The following is a 17,801-nucleotide window of genomic DNA, read 5'->3' as shown; positions in this document are numbered from 1 at the left end:
GATGCAGATGCATACTCAAACAGTCTTACCATAAGAGAAGCCTCCTCACCTCATAGAAGCCCAGTAGGGGAGGGATGGATGTTATGTTAATAGTGCAAAATAAAATGTAACTAAATGTTACTTTATTTAATAATAATGATAAAGGATACATCATTATTATTAAATAATTCAACATCTAGAAAATTATGTCACCTCTTTTGTATTTCTATCTGTGTTATAACCTGTAATGAAGAAAAATACTCTGAAATATCAGAATTATTGAAGCAAGTTTTGTTTTATATTATAACATATATTTGGGGGAAAGGTCATTGTGACGTAATTATCATCATAATTTATCATATTGGACTTACAGTATTTGTCATTGTCCTTCATTTTATTTCAGTATTGTTTTAATTATTCTAGATGTTTGACCATGTTTTATCTTTCTATCAAGGATACGATGAATCCATCGGGAAGGTTGTGAGTTATGAGTCACCAAGTGTTAAAAGAATAAGTGGGAAACCCATCCTGGATAACAATGGAGTGAATCTGTTCTCTTCTGTCCTCATAGCACTGTTCCTGCCTGGGTTTGCTTGGATATTCTGGCCTAGGCACTGAATCATGTGATTTTATTGTGTTTCATGACCACTTTTTTTTTTTTATTTAATCAAGCATATTGTAAACTCCCAGTGTCTTTGTTTCTGCACATTATAATAAGATTTGAAAATCCCTTACAATCCTAACCTTCAAATTAACCCTCAAGTTAATTATATTAATCTTGAAAGTCTGTCAGTGGCACATACTGACTCTCCAAGTATTCCATTATGTGTGCTGACTTTGAAAAGACTTGTGATGGCAAATAGGCCCAAATGTTTAAGTATTACAGCACAGTACACAGAGCTGTAAAGTTACAGACTACTATAGTCAGGAATATTTTCTAAGCCACTACAGTTCAAATCACTTCATTACATGTACGCTATGCAGTTTGTGTATCTTTATTGTCTCTTTTTTTTACATTTTTTGAGATTTTTTTTTTATTTTTTTTTTTCTGAAATGTATGTCTATGTGTTTGTGTCTTTGCCACTTATTAAGTGTTATGTCCACTTTACAGATGTAGGTTTGGGTGTTCTGTGTGTGTCAGAGATCAACACATTTAAGTTTTCCACTGGAATGTATGTGTACTTTGAAATAAAGTAGCCTTACACAGAAAGCACTACAGGTTCTTCAGCCATTCAACTGTCAATTTCTGTTTATTGTCTTTAAATTAAAATGATAATTATGATTATGAGCTGTTTGGTGATTCTGAATGATGTTTTTTAAGTATTTATATTTTGTCACAGATATGTAAAATAATAGTGTTTAAAACTAACATTTGCCAAGCACCAACCATGGGCTAGAATTGGCTCTGGCAAGTAAATAAAATGAGGAAGAAGTAGAAAATCAAATTATGAAAATACTGAATGCTTTACAGGTAAAGAAGGTTGTACCTGCTTCTGCTCTAGGTTACCTATGCAAAGTCTACTTGTAGCCAAAACTATATACTTCTAAACAAATTACATGTTTATATAGACCCATAGTGATCTTACATTCTGTTATTTCCTAAAAACTACGGGGGCTCAATTTCCTTTTGATTGGAATCTCACTTAAGAGGCATTTGTGGTTAATTGGAATGTGCCTATAGAGTGCTGCATGTATGATGTTTTTATGTAGGCCAAAACTATGCATCCTCCAAAAAACAAAACAAACAAAAAAATGTATTATTATTATTGATGGCTTGATTGATTGTTAATGTGCCTCCAGGAACTGTTAAGCTACCTTCTGTAAAAAGAACTATAAAACCCATTTCAGAGTTACATTTGGACTGTTTTCACATTTTTAGGTATATTTGAAAGATTGTGTGATATGTGCACCAGTGATAGAAGCTTCTAGAAATTTTGATTTATCAAAGCATTGTAAAGTATAAGTGCTCTTGTGTTGCTCGTTTTTCATGAATTAACATATTTCCTGAATGCAATGCCCAAACTTAATGAAACTTGATAAACAGACCACAGGATATTCTGAGGGCACATACCTGTAGCAAGTTTGCTCCATAGGGGGTGCTACAAATGCAATTCTCAATAACGCCATAAATGTATGATCAGTGTATTTGTATTAATCTTTTTGGTGGATTTCATAAAATATCCTATAAGAAGACACTTTAGTTTCCTAGAGAAACAGCTGGCATCCTTATGCATAAGTTTAAAATGTATTGTACCAGAAAACCTTTGAGGATGTTGAAGAAAAAGCACAAAATAATCAAGAGAAATAAAATGTTTGATCAGAGCAACTGAGGGGGGAAAAAACAACAACTTACTGCCAAAGACTTGCAAATGACCTGATGAAATGAGGAAACAACATGTCAAGGCAGAGTAAAAGAAGAACTCTAATCAAGCATTGGCTTTATGTCAGGACACGTCGCCAAATGCCACTCTCAAAATTTGGAAAGGGCCAAAATTGTGGTAGAGAGGTGACAGAAGCTTCTAAGCAACAACAAAAAAATAAATAAAAAATAAATAAATACTTTTGAGGCTTGAGTAATTTTGTGCATGAAGCCAATTAATTTTTTTTTCCATCAACTTTACATTCTCAGATTTTTATATTTTCAGAATGAGTATGCAACAGATTTTCATATTTTTAGTGGTCATTTTTCTGTTTAGTTCTCTGCGTGGTAGATGCTTAAGGTAGTTAATGCTTGTAAGATGTCATCGCTGGTACATATTCATAAAGTCTCCTTTTTGAGGGTCAGGTTTTTTTATGAATGTTGTGTGAATTCGACATCACTTGCTTTCACCTACTACAAATTTTGATTTAGCCTAACAGTAGGCCTAAATAATCTCAGTAGTTACTGTTAAAATAATACAGAAGCTGTATGAATCTTTGATCTTTTGTCACTTCAGACGCATGCGCACATTGCGCAGTTCACTTTATGAATAAAAAAGCAATTGCTAAAGTAAAAGAAACTACTCCTGGGGAGGACAAGATTTGTTATAGTATGATAAGAAAATTATCAGATGTAGCACTTTTTAAATTACTTAAGTTATACAACAAAATGTGGGCAGAGGGCTAACTTCCATCAGCATGGAAACATTCAATAGTTATCCCTGTAGGAATGCCTGGCAAAGATAGCCTAGGTCAGAAGCAACAAATAACAGACCAATAGCACTAACATAATAGCACAAACATGCAAATTATGTAGAGATTGATTACAAATAGGCTTACATATGGAATAGAAAACAGATTTCTTTTTACTCCTCATCAAAGTGGCTTCTGGAAATGTAGAACGACAATGGATTTAATATTATGTTTAGAATCAGAAATAAGAATTCACAGATTAAATAAAAAAGTCATAATTGCAGTTTTTATGGATGTGGAAAAAGCTTCTGACATGTTTTGGAAAGAAGGGCTACTTATAAAACTCAAGAATATGGGAATTAGAGGAAGAATTTACAACTGGATGTTGGATTTTTTATTTGAGAGGAAAATTCAGGTTAGAGTGGGAACATCTTGTTCTGCTGTTTATGCAGTTGAAAATGGAACTCCTCAAGGGAGTGTGTGTAGCCCTCTTCTGTTAAATATAATGATAAATGATATATTCAATGATTTACAGCAAGATATGAGTAGATCGTTATATGCGGAAACTATGAAAACAGGAATAGCAGTAGGTATTCCACAATATGAAATATTTATTAAGAAAAGAACCCCAGATTTTTTTTTATCTGTATTTACAGCAGAGTTGGTATAGCTACTGTATTTTGTTATGGCTCTCCAGTAGGTAGAGGAAAATAGAATTTAAAAAGCTGCGTTAAAGAGCATTTAATCAGGCCAGTCTAACTGCAGACAAGATGTCATACTTGAAATACGGCAGTATATATATAGAATGAAAACTCATGACATTTTTATTTTATTTATTTGGGTTCCAGCACATGTTGGAGTTAAAGGAAATGAGAAGGCAGATAAGCATGCTAAGAATTCTTTGAACTTGAATCAGATAGGAATTGACATAAAAATTAGAAATGCAGAAGCAAAAATAATAATTAGGAAAGCTCTTGGCAGGAACTTTGGAAGAAAGAGAAGACTGGACGACATACTATATAGAATTCAAAGGGAAGTAGGAATACGTAACAATAACATGGGATTAAGAAGACAAGAAGAATCAGTAATAATAAGAATTAAAATAGAACATACTGCATTAAATAGAAATCTAAATAGAATCAAGAAACATCCGAATGGATCATGCATGCATTGTGGGATTTTTGAAACTGTAGAGCATATAACAACGAAAGAAACTACTCCTGGGGAGGACAAGATTTGTTATAGTATGATAAGAAAATTATCAGATGTAGCACTTTTTAAATTACTTAAGTTATACAACAAAATGTGGGCAGAGGGCTAACTTCCATCAGCATGGAAACATTCAATAGTTATCCCTGTAGGAATGCCTGGCAAAGATAGCCTAGGTCAGAAGCAACAAATAACAGACCAATAGCACTAACATAATAGCACAAACATGCAAATTATGTAGAGATTGATTACAAATAGGCTTACATATGGAATAGAAAACAGATTTCTTTTTACTCCTCATCAAAGTGGCTTCTGGAAATGTAGAACGACAATGGATTTAATATTATGTTTAGAAAGCTCTTGGCAGGAACTTTGGAAGAAAGAGAAGACTGGACGACATACTATATAGAATTCAAAGGGAAGTAGGAATACGTAACAATAACATGGGATTAAGAAGACAAGAAGAATCAGTAATAATAAGAATTAAAATAGAACATACTGCATTAAATGGAAATCTAAATAGAATCAAGAAACATCCGAATGGATCATGCATGCATTGTGGGATTTTTGAAACTGTAGAGCATATAACAACGAAGGAAAAATGCTAGAAGCTAAAGTAATGGAAGAAGTTGGAAGCATGATGTTAGAAGATATATTAAGTATGGCTAAGCTAAAAAGGAATAAGAATATTAGATTTGTTTTTTAAAAATATCTTAAAGATACAGGAAATTATATAAGAATATAATGATGTTTATTTATTTGTTAAATTATTTATGACTATTATTATTATTATTATTTAGTATGATATAAATACATATATGATACATATACATGCGTCGATGCTCCACACTCCAGTTCAGTTGGTGGCGGTAATGCACTAATAGGCTAGCCTGCCAATCGCCAATAAACATTAGAAGAAGAAGAAGACGCCTGCGCAGTGTGTAACAGAACGAGTCAACGGACGAAGTTGAAAATAAGACTGTTTGTCAATCCAAATATATTTAAAGAAAGAAGCAATGGGTATGTATAGTCATCTGCCTCATAGTCATTTTTATTATTTGTCGGTAGATATGTAATGCTCACACCTACAGTATTTCTCATGACTGGGTTGTTGATGTAGACTAGAGTATCATAGCCCTGATGTACACAGCTAGAACCTCATGCTGTATGTGGCTGATGGATTATTTAATGGCGAGTAACATTATTACTAGTTTTTATTTGCGCTTTGGTTGCGTTATTTTGCATATAAATTAATATAACGTTACATGTATGTGTGTATATGCAAATTATTGTAATGCATTAATTTATATACAGAATATTTTTTATTATTGATTTCAGTCTTAATATATATATAAAAAAAAAATCCTGAAACTTTTATTTACAGGTTTAAATTATTTAAATGTGAAAATTTTAATGTGGATTCAGACTTCTGAATGGCACTCATATGAATACATACAAATATATAGACATAAAAGTGTTTGCGTATCTCTGTCTTTGTAGAGTCTGTCCCTCCTCTCTCCTCACTTCGCCTTCTGGTTTCTCCTCTGCGACTCACGTCCGCCTTTATGTGGCAAGTTGTCAAGGATCAGAATGTGGAGCAATTTGGAAAACTAGAAGAATTTGTTTCTGTGATGACAAACCTGGTGCCAGAGCTCTTAAGTAGGAAGCAGAGGGCCACTTTGATAGTAGGGCTGCGGGCAAAGGTAAGATTCATTTATGTACTGTGTTTGTTACTTTTCATTGAGATCTGTTCTACTGACACAGTTACAGTGGTAAGATGTGGCAGTCCACCCACCCACTCGTAACTGTTGTTTTTCTGAATATATATTTATACAACATCTTACTGAATCTCAATATAATAATTGTTTTATTGTTGAATATACTGCTAAAGTTATAAATGAGTTTTTAATTTTCAAAAATGTAAATGTCTGTTTTTAAGTAGCTGCATGCTAAAAAATTCCCTGTTTTCATGAAGTACGTTTCCCTTAATAGTACATTGTTGCATATAAAGAACACTAGAGATGTAGTTAACTTTAAAACATATAAGATGCTGTCTATTATGGATTAATTGTTGAAACATTTGATTTTATAATTAATCTTTTAGATGATTCTTGAGATGTGTAGAGGTGAGCTCCCAGCGGACCTTCATACTGTCAAATCACACATTCACCAAATTCAGACTGCTGATTTATTAAAGGTATGTGAAGTCTGGATGTTTTTTTATTTTTATTTATTTGTTACACATCTATATATATATATATATGAAGCACTCAAAATGTATATTTGCTCTTTTCAGTTTACTTTACTTTCACAAGAAGATTCTGATTAATATCAGAATTGTCTGAGTATGTATGTCTATTATGAAGAATATCAGTAAAGCAGTCGTGGCCTAATGGTTAGAGAGTCGGACTTGTAACCCAAAGGTTGCGTGTTTGCGTCTCTTTACCGGCATGGATTGTAGGTGGGGGGAGTGAATGACCAGCACTCACTTCTACCCTCAATACCACGACTGAGGTGAGACTCTTGAGCAAGGCACCAAACCACCCACTGCTCCGGGTGTGTGTGTATTTGTTCACTACTCACTGCTGTGTGTGTGTGCAACTTGGATGGAATAAATGCAGAACACTATTTCTGAGTATGGTGCGCCATACTTGGGTACACGTCACTTTCACTAATTGACATCAGGGTGTCTGTGGACCATTAAAAATGTCCTAATGTAAAAATAAGACATTAAATAAAATTGCCATTAAAATGTCTTAAATGTATGTTAAAGGAGTCTTAAAATGCAAGCAAACTGACTCAGCACTAAAGATTTAGATTTTATTCAGTGCAACTCCATTCATAGTACAGTAGTCAACATTTGAAGTGGATCAAAACCTTTCATCAAAGTTGTCCTAAAACCAAAACAATACCCATTCTTGTCTTAGGACAACTTTGATTAACTTTTTTTGATCCACTTCAAATGTTGACTACTGTATATTAGTATATCATGTTCCAAACAAACTCTTATCTGGTGGCATATTTGACATTTTCTAACTGCCATAATCCATCTTTCTATATTTTGCTTCATTTGTTGAAAAGTCATGGACAGGCAATAATGGATTTTTTTTTTCTTTCACCATTGGAGCCATTGGTAATGCAAAAATTATCTTCTTTATACCTCTATAGAAGTTTACCCTGCTTCTTTAAAACCAGAAATGTGAAAAGGGTCTGTTGTTCATTTCTCTATTGAACAGGTTGATTTTGTTTGTTTGCTTGCATAGAGGCTGATGGAAGTGATGTGCAGGTCCTAATAATTTGTAACATTTTGTCAATGTGATGGATTTCAAAACCGATTCAAGATGGTACCAAAAAAAAAAAAAGAAGGGAAAAATGGAGCTTCAACACTACATTGCATTGCTTGTTTTGATACAAATGCTCTTGATTCTTCTACTGAAAGTTGTTTCTACAATAAGCAAACACTTTTGGACATTGGTTCTTCTGTTGCTCATCAGAAACCAGACTTTCAGTACAAACCTGATTCCAAAAAAGTTGGGACACTGTACAAATTGTGAATAAAAACAGAATGCAATGATGTGGAAGTTTCAAATTTCAATATTTTATTCAGAATACAAAATAGATGACATATCAAATGTTTAAACTGAGAAAATTTATAATTTTAAGGGAAAAATAAGTTGATTTTAGATTTCATGGCATCAACACATCTCAAAAAAATTGGGACAAGGCCATGTTTACCACTGTGTGGCATCCCCTCTTCTTTTTATAACAGTCTGCAAATGTCTGGGGACTGAGGAGTCAAGTTTAGGAATAGGAATGTTGTCCCATTCTTGTCTAATACAGGCTTCTAGTTGCTCAACTGTCTTAGGTCTTCTTTGTCGCATCTTCCTCTTTATGATGTGCCAAATGCTTTCTATGGGTGAAAGATCTGGACTGCAGGCTGGCCATTTCAGTACCCGGATCCTTCTTCTACGCAGCCATGATGTTGTAATTGATGCAGTATATGGTCTGGCATTGTCATGTTGGAAAATGCAAGGTCTTCCCTGAAAGAGACGACATCTGGATGGGAGCACACGTTGTTTAAGAACTTAGATATACCTTTGAGCATTGATGGTGCCTTTCTAGATGTGTAAGCTGCCCATGCCACAACCACTCATGCAACCCAAAACCATCAGAGATGCAGGCTTCTGAACTGAGCGCTGATAACAACTTGGGTTGTCCTTGTCCTCTTTAGTCCGGATGACATGGCGTCCCAGTTTTCCAAAAAGTACTTTAAATTTTGATTCGTCTGACCACAGAACAGTTTTCCACTTTGCCATAGTCCATTTTAAATGAGCCTTGGCCGAGAGAAAACGCCTCTGGATCATGTTTAGATATGGCTTCTTTTTTGACCTATAGAGTTTAAGCTGGCAACGGCCAATGGCACGGTGGATTTGTGTTCACCGACAATGTTTTCTGGAAGTATTCCTGAGCCCATGTTGTGATTTCCATTACATTAGCATTCCTGTATGTGATGCAGTGCCGTCTAAGGGCCCGACGATCTCGGGCATCCAGTATGGTTTTCCGTCCTTGACCCTTACGCGCAGAGATTGTTCCAGATTCTCTGAAGCTTGGATGATATTATGCACTGTAGATGATGATGATAACTTCAAACTCTTTGCAATTTTTATCTGAGAAACTCCTTTCCGATATTGCTCCGCTATTTTTCGCCGCAGCATTGGGGGAATTGGCGATCCTCTGCCGATTTTGACTTCTGAGAGGCACTGCCACTCTGAGAGGCTCTTTTTATACCCAATCATATTGACAATTTACCTAATAAGTTGCATATTGGTCCTCCAGCTGTTCCTTATATGTACATTTAACTTTTCCGGCCTCTTATTGCTGCCTGTCCCAACTTTTTTGGAATGTGTAGCTCTCATGAAATCCAAAATGAGCCAATATTTGGCATGGCATTTCAAAATGTCTCATTTTCAACATTTGATATGTTATCTATATATTCTATTGTGAATAAAATATTAGTTTATGAGATTTGTAAATTATTCCATTCCTTTTTTACTCACAATTTGTACAGTGTCCCAACTTTTATGGAAGCGGGTTTGTACCTCAACACCAATGTTTTGTTTACAAACAGCATCAGAGCTCTTAACTAGATTGTCCAGCTGCAAATTCAGAAGCGCAAAAGGAGAGCCATCCTCCTCATCACGTCAGTACCCGCGGCCCTAGACTGGGACATGTTCCGGACATGTTTCCATTATATTCTCTAGTAAATCTATCAAAGCAGCCAAGCATCAATATGTAGCCAATGTGAAGACAAATCTACCAACACTGGAAGCCTGTAGTAGGGAATCAGCAACATGACTGTGATCTTTGCTGTGAACACTGCTCTCCTCTGGACAAGCTTGAGACCACTTTTGCTTGCTTTGAGAGCAAAGTTGCCCTCAACAGAGCTCAAAACAACACCACCCTAACGGAGAAAGCTTTTGCTGGCAAAAGTTAGTTAATTCTCTGTCTTTCTAGCCGATGTAACCTGAAACAAGTGAATATCCACAAAGCCACGGGTCCAAAATGCATTCCAGGAAACCTCTCTCTTTCCTAGTCTGCAGTTCCCACATGCTTTGAATGTCCACTGAATCAATCTAAAGTCATATACTTAAATGACTGGTGTCCTGTGACTCTGAAAAATGCTTTGAAGGGCATATTGGAGATCACATCTGCTCTGCCTGCTTCCCTAGACCCACTAAAGTTTGCCTACAGGGGCAACCACTCCATTTATGATGCCATAGATTTCACATTGGCACATTGTTGGCTCTTCCCTCTCTCCAGGACATCTACTAAATATGTTTTGTGAGGAAAGCTTGGAGGATTATCAATGATTCCAATTATCCAAGCCAGGGATCCCAAACCTGCTCCTGGAGAGCTTGTGTCATGCAGAGTTCAGCTCCAAACCAAATCAAACACACCAGCTGAACCTAATTAAGTAATAATAATAATAATATAATTCAGGTGTAGTGATTGGTACTCGCATCATCGAAGACGTAGATGGGTTTTTTAATTTTTTTGCTTACATGCCACTTAAAGGTGTGGTTATCAGAGTACATCAGATGACCACTTCCCCTTTCTTAGTTCAGGGCAACAGTCAAGGACTTTTACCTCGGCAGTATGAGAACATTCCCACAACAGGGTCTGTTTAATCATTTTTGGAATGAATGTAAAATGGAGGGAATTGGTCAGCTGATTTATCTGAAAGATTGGTGAGAACTTGAGCTTCTTACTGTATTGGAGCAGTCGCGGCCTAATGGTTAGAGAGTCGGATTTGTAACCCGAAGGTTGAGGGTTCGAGTCTAAGGTCCGGCAGGAATTGTCGTGGGAGGAGTGAATGTACAGCGCTCTCTTCCACCCTCAATACTATGACTGAGGTGAGACCCTTGAGCAAGGCACCGAACCCCCAACTGCTCCCCATGCGCAGCATCAGTATGTCTGTCCACTGCTCCGGGTGTGTGTTCGCTACTGTGTGTGTTCACTACTGTGAGTGTGCACTTGGATGGGTTAAATGCAGAGCACAAATTCTGAGTATGGGTCACCATACTTGGCAACGTCACTTCACTTTTTTTTTTGTCAACACAAGGAAGAAACACATGTAATTAAACAGCATATAATAAAACAGCATATAATAAAACAGCAGCATCAGGTCCTCCACCAGGTGGCTGCAGGACAGCTTTTTCCCTTAGGCTGTTAGACTGCTGAACTGTAATTGATGCACACAATATAGCCAATGCACGCTGCTATACTGCATATGGTAATACATATCACACAACACTGCGCATTATCTATACTACGTGTACTGTACTTACACATGTATTACTACTAGTTCTATACAACCCTGTTGTGTATTTTGTATGGTTTATTATATATTTTTATTCTGCATATTGTATTTTCATAAATGTATTAATAAAATGTTATAGTGTGTATATGTACAGCTGTAATGTTTGGACTAGGTCCTTAAAGTTTTCCTACAGCATTTGCTAACAAATGCTTATGTGACAGAGATGTCTTGAGTTGACTTTTTCTTGTTTTACTGAATTATGAGTATATGCATATTTAGATTTGTTTAGATTTAAAAATTTGTTTTGCACAAATTGGTGCACATCCCATTTGCTACCATTGAACTTTATGTATATTGGCATTAATGTTGTTTATGTAATTTGCCTGTCCACAGGTGAGTGACACAGACATGGAGAGTTTACAAGACAGCGTACTTCAACTTGTCCTGAGCTTGCTAGAGGACTCCATGAAAAGAGAATACTTCTTTCAGGTCAGTGACTTTAAGATCCATTTGTTGAGATGTATTGCAGATAAATTGCAGAATAAATATGAAATCTTCCAGATGAAAAAACAAATATGTAGACGAGTATGTGATGTATGTGTGCTGTCAGAACAGGGATTTGTAGAGGGAGTTATTAGTTTTAGAGTGAAATAAAATGGATTGACTTGTGACTCCACAAACAAAAACTTGATGTAGAAAAACATACTGAATCTCAAACTAATAGTTAAATCACACCAAGAGTTAAACATGAAATGCATATTCATGCTGTAACATTGTAAATGCACTTTTCAGCTGCTCTGCCACCCGACTATCAGGAAAAGTTCAACACTCTTATTTCCATAATAATAATAAAAAAATAAACACACTGTTAGCTAATGTGTGCACAGTAAAATTTGGTAATCCAAGGTCAGCAGTATTGAATGACCAGCAGTATTGAACCCCCCCCCAAAAGAAAACCTTAATTACATTTTATTAAGACCTTGGCATTGCTAGAATATAACACATGTAACTTTGTTTTTTCTATGGGTGAATGTTTGTTCCCAGAGTTCTCTAACACTTAGAAGGGAAGTCTGCAGTCTTCATGTCAGAGACTTGAGAACATGTGCCAAAGATATTTGATGTTTTTGATGTCCAGCTTGGACAAGAATGCTACATTTGGTTTGAGAGCTGCTGTGGAAGTAGTCTCGCGTAGCCAGACCTTCAGAATGACGACTGAAGGTCTGGAATTCATGCCAGCTTTCATTGGCCACAGCCCACCCATGAGGCCATTTTACCGACATGTCAAACAACCTGTCACAGTTCGTTTCATTCAGCGTCATGTTTCGGGGCGTGGAAATGTCGCCACAATAACAGACCAGTGTGTAAAACTGATAAAGACTTTGAAACTCCTGAAGTGTTTCCTCTTTTGTGTGCTGTATGCATCAGACATTTAGCCCGTGTTGTGACATCTGATGCTGAGACTACTGTGGAAGTTGCAAAAAAATAATGGCTGTTTTTTTAAATGGTTTTGTATGAAAACTTAAGATGAAAGAGAGTTTTTGTATTTCAGGAGGTATTTCCAGTTGAGTACGGTCCTGATTTTGACAAAGCACTGCAAGTCCTTGTTGGCTTTTTTCTCTCCAGATTGGAGCAACTTCTGCCTGTACCAAACTTCAAACAGGTCTAATGATACATGTTTATCAAATACCTTTACCATATCTAAATGATTCAAGCCAGTTACTTTACAATGCATGAAGTATTGTGATTCTGATTATTTTTAACATAATTTTATTTCATTTCAGCTTTCATTGTTGCTCAACTGTCACCCTGGGGAGCTAGATGCATGTGTGGATTCGGTTTGTAAATCACAGAATTTACTATCCTTGGTGCAGACAGATGTTTGTGGGACTTTGGATAAAAATGGTAAAATTTATTCCATATGCTTCAGGGTCCCTTTTATCGAACTTTGCTTAATTGGTTAATCAGATATTTTACAGGTCAGCAGGGCACAAACCTAAGACATAAAGATTGGGGGAACTGTGATGTCAGAATCCAGAAGTGGTATTTTGTTGCTTGTTCCTTTGTGATTTTCCTACAGGGTTTTAGAATGAGGTTTTTAATTTATGAGAAAAATAAAGCCTGTGGTAAACATAACTTGACGATATGTTTACGTTTTGTTCTACAATGTAAACTGTACACACTCACAGCCCAAACATTCATATCTAGGTACTTATTAAAATCATACGTTTTCAAAAATGAACATAACTGCTTCAAAATTTATGCTTTGGGTTTGGATGCGTGTAATTTACATTGTAGAATAAAACATAAAAGTATAGTCAAGTTATGTTTACAACAGGCTTTATTTCACTCATTAATTGAAAAATCCCAATATAAAACCCCATAGGAATTACTCCCCCGGATTCTGACGTCACAGTTTCCCCTCTCTATACTTCGCCCAGCATGCAGGTTTGAGAACTTTATATGCTGCTCCTTTAACATAGCTGGATACCCTTGCTTGGTAAAAATGGAAATTGTTATTTAAGTCACACAAAAACTTATCTGGTTAACCACGTAAGCCATGGTTGAAGAATAAGACCTACTTCTGTTGATGTAAAAATACAATTGTTGAGCACAATTGGTCAATGGCTAATTATTATTCTATTTTTTTTTTTTTATATTTTAATTTTGAAGTTCTTCCATCAATAGTGGAGGATCGAATAGTGTCATCATTGTCATTGCCGCCTGTTGGTGACTCAGTGATTATAAACCAGCACAACAATGATGGCAAGTTACTGCCTATTGATTCTGAAAACCTGCCAAACCAACAACATGGTGTGGACAAGGAGACTGTGACAGGTGATCCAAATGTCCAGGATGTGGGATCCAGCTTCAGCAGTGAGTCCTCAGAGTCCTCTAGAGACAGTGATGGAGAAAAGGAAACAAACTCTAATGTCGATGAATTGCAACGGTAAGTTTACAAATTTGCCTTTGCCTTGGTTAGTTGGGGATGCTTGATTGATTGCTTAGACAATATTGGAAGAGGGCTGAACTGGATGATGACATCACTGAATGATCAATGAACTGACTTTAGATGACTTCAGAAAAATGACTCCGTTATTTTCCTCTTGAATAATTGACAAACTATTTTCTGCTTTGATACAATCGGTATTGTATAAAGAGCTATATAAATAAAGATTACTTGACTTCACCAAAATTACTAGGTGGTGTGGATTGGATAGTCAGCAATTTTTTCATCAACCAACTACTCAGTTATTAAAGTTGACTAAATTATTTATTTGTTTGTTTGTTTATTTTGTAATATATTTAACTTAAAGGAAAAATCACTTCTTTCACCCTTTTTTTTCTTTCCTGTGAAACACAAAGCCAGATATTTGAAGAATATTTCAGCTGTTTTTTTGTTTGTTTTGTTTTTTACATACAATGAAAGTTATTAGGGTCCCAAGTGGATGGTCATTATCAAATGAATACATTGTGATTGTTGATCATTTTGTCATCCTGAGTACCTAGTTCACCCAAAAATTAATTATTTTCAAAAATTCTCAAAAATGACATTATTTACTCACTCTCATGACCAGTGTCCATTTATAAAACCATAAGAAGAATATTTGAGCTGTTTTTTACATACAATGAAAGTCATTAGGGTCCCAAGTTGATGGTCATTATCAAATGAAGTCATTTTGATTGTTGGTGCTTTTAAAGGGCATCATTTTCTGATATGCAACTTCTGAGAAGGTTTTGAGAGTGTTTCTTGAAAAAGAACTTTACAACATTCAACAACAAATTTAAAGATGGTTACTGTCGTCAAAATGTGAGTGAGTGATATCCATAATTAGTCTGTTTGTAATCTAAAAGTCTCTTTTTTGTGAGGACTATGAGCACATCTCTACAGAATTTGTTCTGTAGTGTTCATAAATTAAAATATAAATAGTTTTGTGGTAAATGATCCTGTTTATTCTTTTTGTAGGAGTAACTCAGAAGAGCCAAGTGTACTGTCATCCACAGATGATGCTCATAGAGGTACAGCCTCTCTGAATGTCTGTCAAGATTCTCATTATATCTTTTCATCTTTTAAGTAACATGTCTCTGTTTGTCATGTTTTCCTTTAGGTGATTTAGTTTTTCAGACAGCTGTGCCTCTCCAACGGCCCTCTCTTGACACCTTCCAAAACACACCTTCTAAAGGCTTTCACTATGCAGGCAGGACTGTACATAAATGTCAGCAGTGTACAAAATACTTCATCTATCGCTCTGATCTTGTCAAGCACCAGGAAATTCACACCCAGGTGGGGACACATGAGTGTCCTCAGTGTGGGCAGGTTTTTGACGATTCAGCACAGCTGGTGTCACACAGGAGCACCAGCTGCAATTCCAGAGTTTTTAAGTGCATTAAATGCACAGCCCACTTTAGATCCATCAGGACCCTGTACAGGCACAATCGAGTGCACAAAGAGAAAACCACACATAAGTGCCCTGAATGTGGACGGCTGTTCACAAGTCTGTCACGGTTAGTCAGTCACCGGCGAACTCACCGGACTCCCACTGTTAAAAGGAACTACACCTGTAAACAATGCAACGAGACTTTCGGGTCGTACCGAGCCAGTTTAATCCACCAGAAGATTCACAAAGTTAAAGATGTCCGCCCGTCTAAACCGGAACGGCAGCCAGGAAAATGCCGTTTTTGTGACTTAACATTCAATGTTGACAGCGAATTAAGAAGCCATCTGAAGACCCATGCAGAGTTCAGGCCATATATATGTGACCAATGTGGGAAGTGCTTTTCGGCGAACAGCAGCCTGCTTGCCCACCTATCAAACCACACGGGTGAGAAACCTCTCCTTTGTTCACAATGTGGAAAGCGATTTTACAGCAAAATCCAATTAAAATCCCACATGAGATGTCATTCTGGTGAACGGCCGCACATCTGTCCATACTGTGAGAAGCAGTTTTCACTGTCTGGGAATTTGAAGATCCACATCAGAATTCACACCGGGGAGAAGCCATACGTTTGCCATCAGTGCGGAAAGGGTTTTGTCTCCGCCGGATGCCTGCAGGTGCATCTACGCTCTCACACAGGAGAGAAGCCGTATCAATGTAAAATCTGTGGCAAGAAATTTGTGGTTTCCAGTCACCTTACGGCGCACATGTGCTTTCACACCGGAGAGCGTCCACACTGCTGCTTGCAGTGTGGAAAACGATTCATCCGGCGTTATGACTTGAGCAAGCACATGTACACTCATATTGGGAAGAGGCCATTCCCATGTCCTCTGTGCCCAAAGGCTTACACGTGTCGTACACACTTAAACAGACACATGAAGAGCCACAGTGTTTAACTTGAACCGTTTTGTCATCCTGAGTGCCTTGTGTTGAGTGAAATCATTCATGATCTTTAAAGCAAAAGTTCACCCAAAAACTAATTGTTTTCAAAAATTACATTATTTACCCACCTTCATGACCAGTGTCCATGTCTAAAGCCATATGCTGTTTTCTAGTCTTCTAAAAGACATTTTAGAAGAATCACAGGCGTTTTCCAACCGACAGTTAATTTCAAGCTCTAAAAAAGACAGAAAAAAAGACAGGATTGTATCAGTAAAATAGTCCATACAGTTTATGCTCTATATTCCAAGACTCTTGTTAAGTCATTTGTGGGAATAAGAAATTGAAATTATTATTATTTTTGTAATATTCATTGATAATCATGCCCTTCTACTGAGCAACCGGATCGAGTCTGTTAGTTGAGAAGTTTTTAACAGCTAAACTGAAGGGGAAAATTACCACTGAATAACAACTTAAGTTTGCTTTGTTTCCCACACAAATCTGTTATACAACTTCAGAATACTTGCAGACATAAGAGTGAGTAAATAACTACAGAGTTTTTGATTTGGGGTGAACTGTCTCTTTAAATAAAACATGTTTCAACTTTGTTTCCTGCCAAGCTGATGCCCTTGAACTTGTGTGAGCTGCAGTTGTTTCATTACAACAAAGTCATTTGAAGAACTGCTGCAACATTTTCTTGCATTACTGATGTGTAACAGGTTCGTCTTGTGGATATATTCTGTAGGATATAGGTTTGGAGCTCACTTTTGTTCTTTTAGATTGTTTTTTTTTTTTTTTTTTCAAGATGATTTAAATCTAGAATTATCCTCCGTTAGCAACTATTAATGAAATATGCTGAATATTATAACCTCATACTAAACTGAAAAAATGTGTTGACAACTTAATGTTAATTAAAAATCATACAAATCATGAGGTGCTGTGTCATTTTTAAATATATATTTTACCATCTTTGCAAAATAGAAATATGCTACAGATTTTTATGTCTTCATATGCCTGTGTAAAAAAAAAAAAAAGTTTTGTAGCAGTTATGTACAATTAAAATAAAGAACTGACACCTTAGTTATGTGGTAAAATTATGTAGAAAAAGAAGAAAACGCCATTATGAGATAACCAGAATCTAAAACCCTTAATGTATAATAATAATAATACATCTGTTGAGTTGATATTCATTGTTATAAACGTTTGTCTTGTTATTATCAAATTAATTAACTATGAATTATCTATTTACCATTTAATTAACCACAAAAAAGATTGTTCTTTTGATAAATATTGTTCTTTTAAGAAATAATTCTTTTGTTGTGTGAACTCGCAAAAGCAACGGCGGACAGTAACTTGCTCTGGCCCCCAAA

General features: G+C 36.1%; 2 protein-coding genes across 4 annotated transcripts in view; both read left to right on the top strand.

Annotated features, from left to right (window-relative positions):
- The window catches only part of LOC109091130 (transmembrane protein 19-like), a 30,231-nt gene extending 29,258 nt beyond the window's left edge, over window positions 1-973 (top strand). For 2 of the 3 annotated variants that reach the window (XM_042745921.1, XM_042745926.1), the window contains one exon: window positions 434-973. In XM_042745921.1, the coding sequence (XP_042601855.1) occupies window positions 434-597 (164 nt within the window). In that variant the 3' untranslated portion in view covers window positions 598-973. The remainder of the gene's footprint in view (window positions 1-433) is intronic. The other variant, XM_042745935.1, reaches the window with a different exon arrangement.
- A 4,205-nt stretch (window positions 974-5,178) lies between these two features.
- zgc:171422 (uncharacterized protein LOC100001353 homolog) lies at window positions 5,179-17,361 on the top strand. The gene is made up of 9 exons (XM_019077716.2): window positions 5,179-5,319; window positions 5,800-6,002; window positions 6,404-6,496; window positions 11,513-11,608; window positions 12,669-12,779; window positions 12,901-13,021; window positions 13,790-14,066; window positions 15,084-15,136; window positions 15,226-17,361. Exons 1-9 carry the CDS (start codon window positions 5,316-5,318, stop codon window positions 16,446-16,448), a joined length of 2,181 nt encoding a protein of 726 aa, XP_018933261.1. The 5' UTR covers window positions 5,179-5,315; the 3' UTR covers window positions 16,449-17,361.
- The last annotated feature ends 440 nt before the right edge of the window (window positions 17,362-17,801 follow it).

The sequence above is a fragment of the Cyprinus carpio genome, chromosome A4 (assembly GCF_018340385.1).
Source record: "Cyprinus carpio isolate SPL01 chromosome A4, ASM1834038v1, whole genome shotgun sequence".
Taxonomy (NCBI): Eukaryota; Metazoa; Chordata; class Actinopteri; order Cypriniformes; family Cyprinidae; genus Cyprinus; species Cyprinus carpio.
Note: the sequence above shows the minus strand (reverse complement) of the source record. Positions and strands in the feature narration are given on the sequence as shown.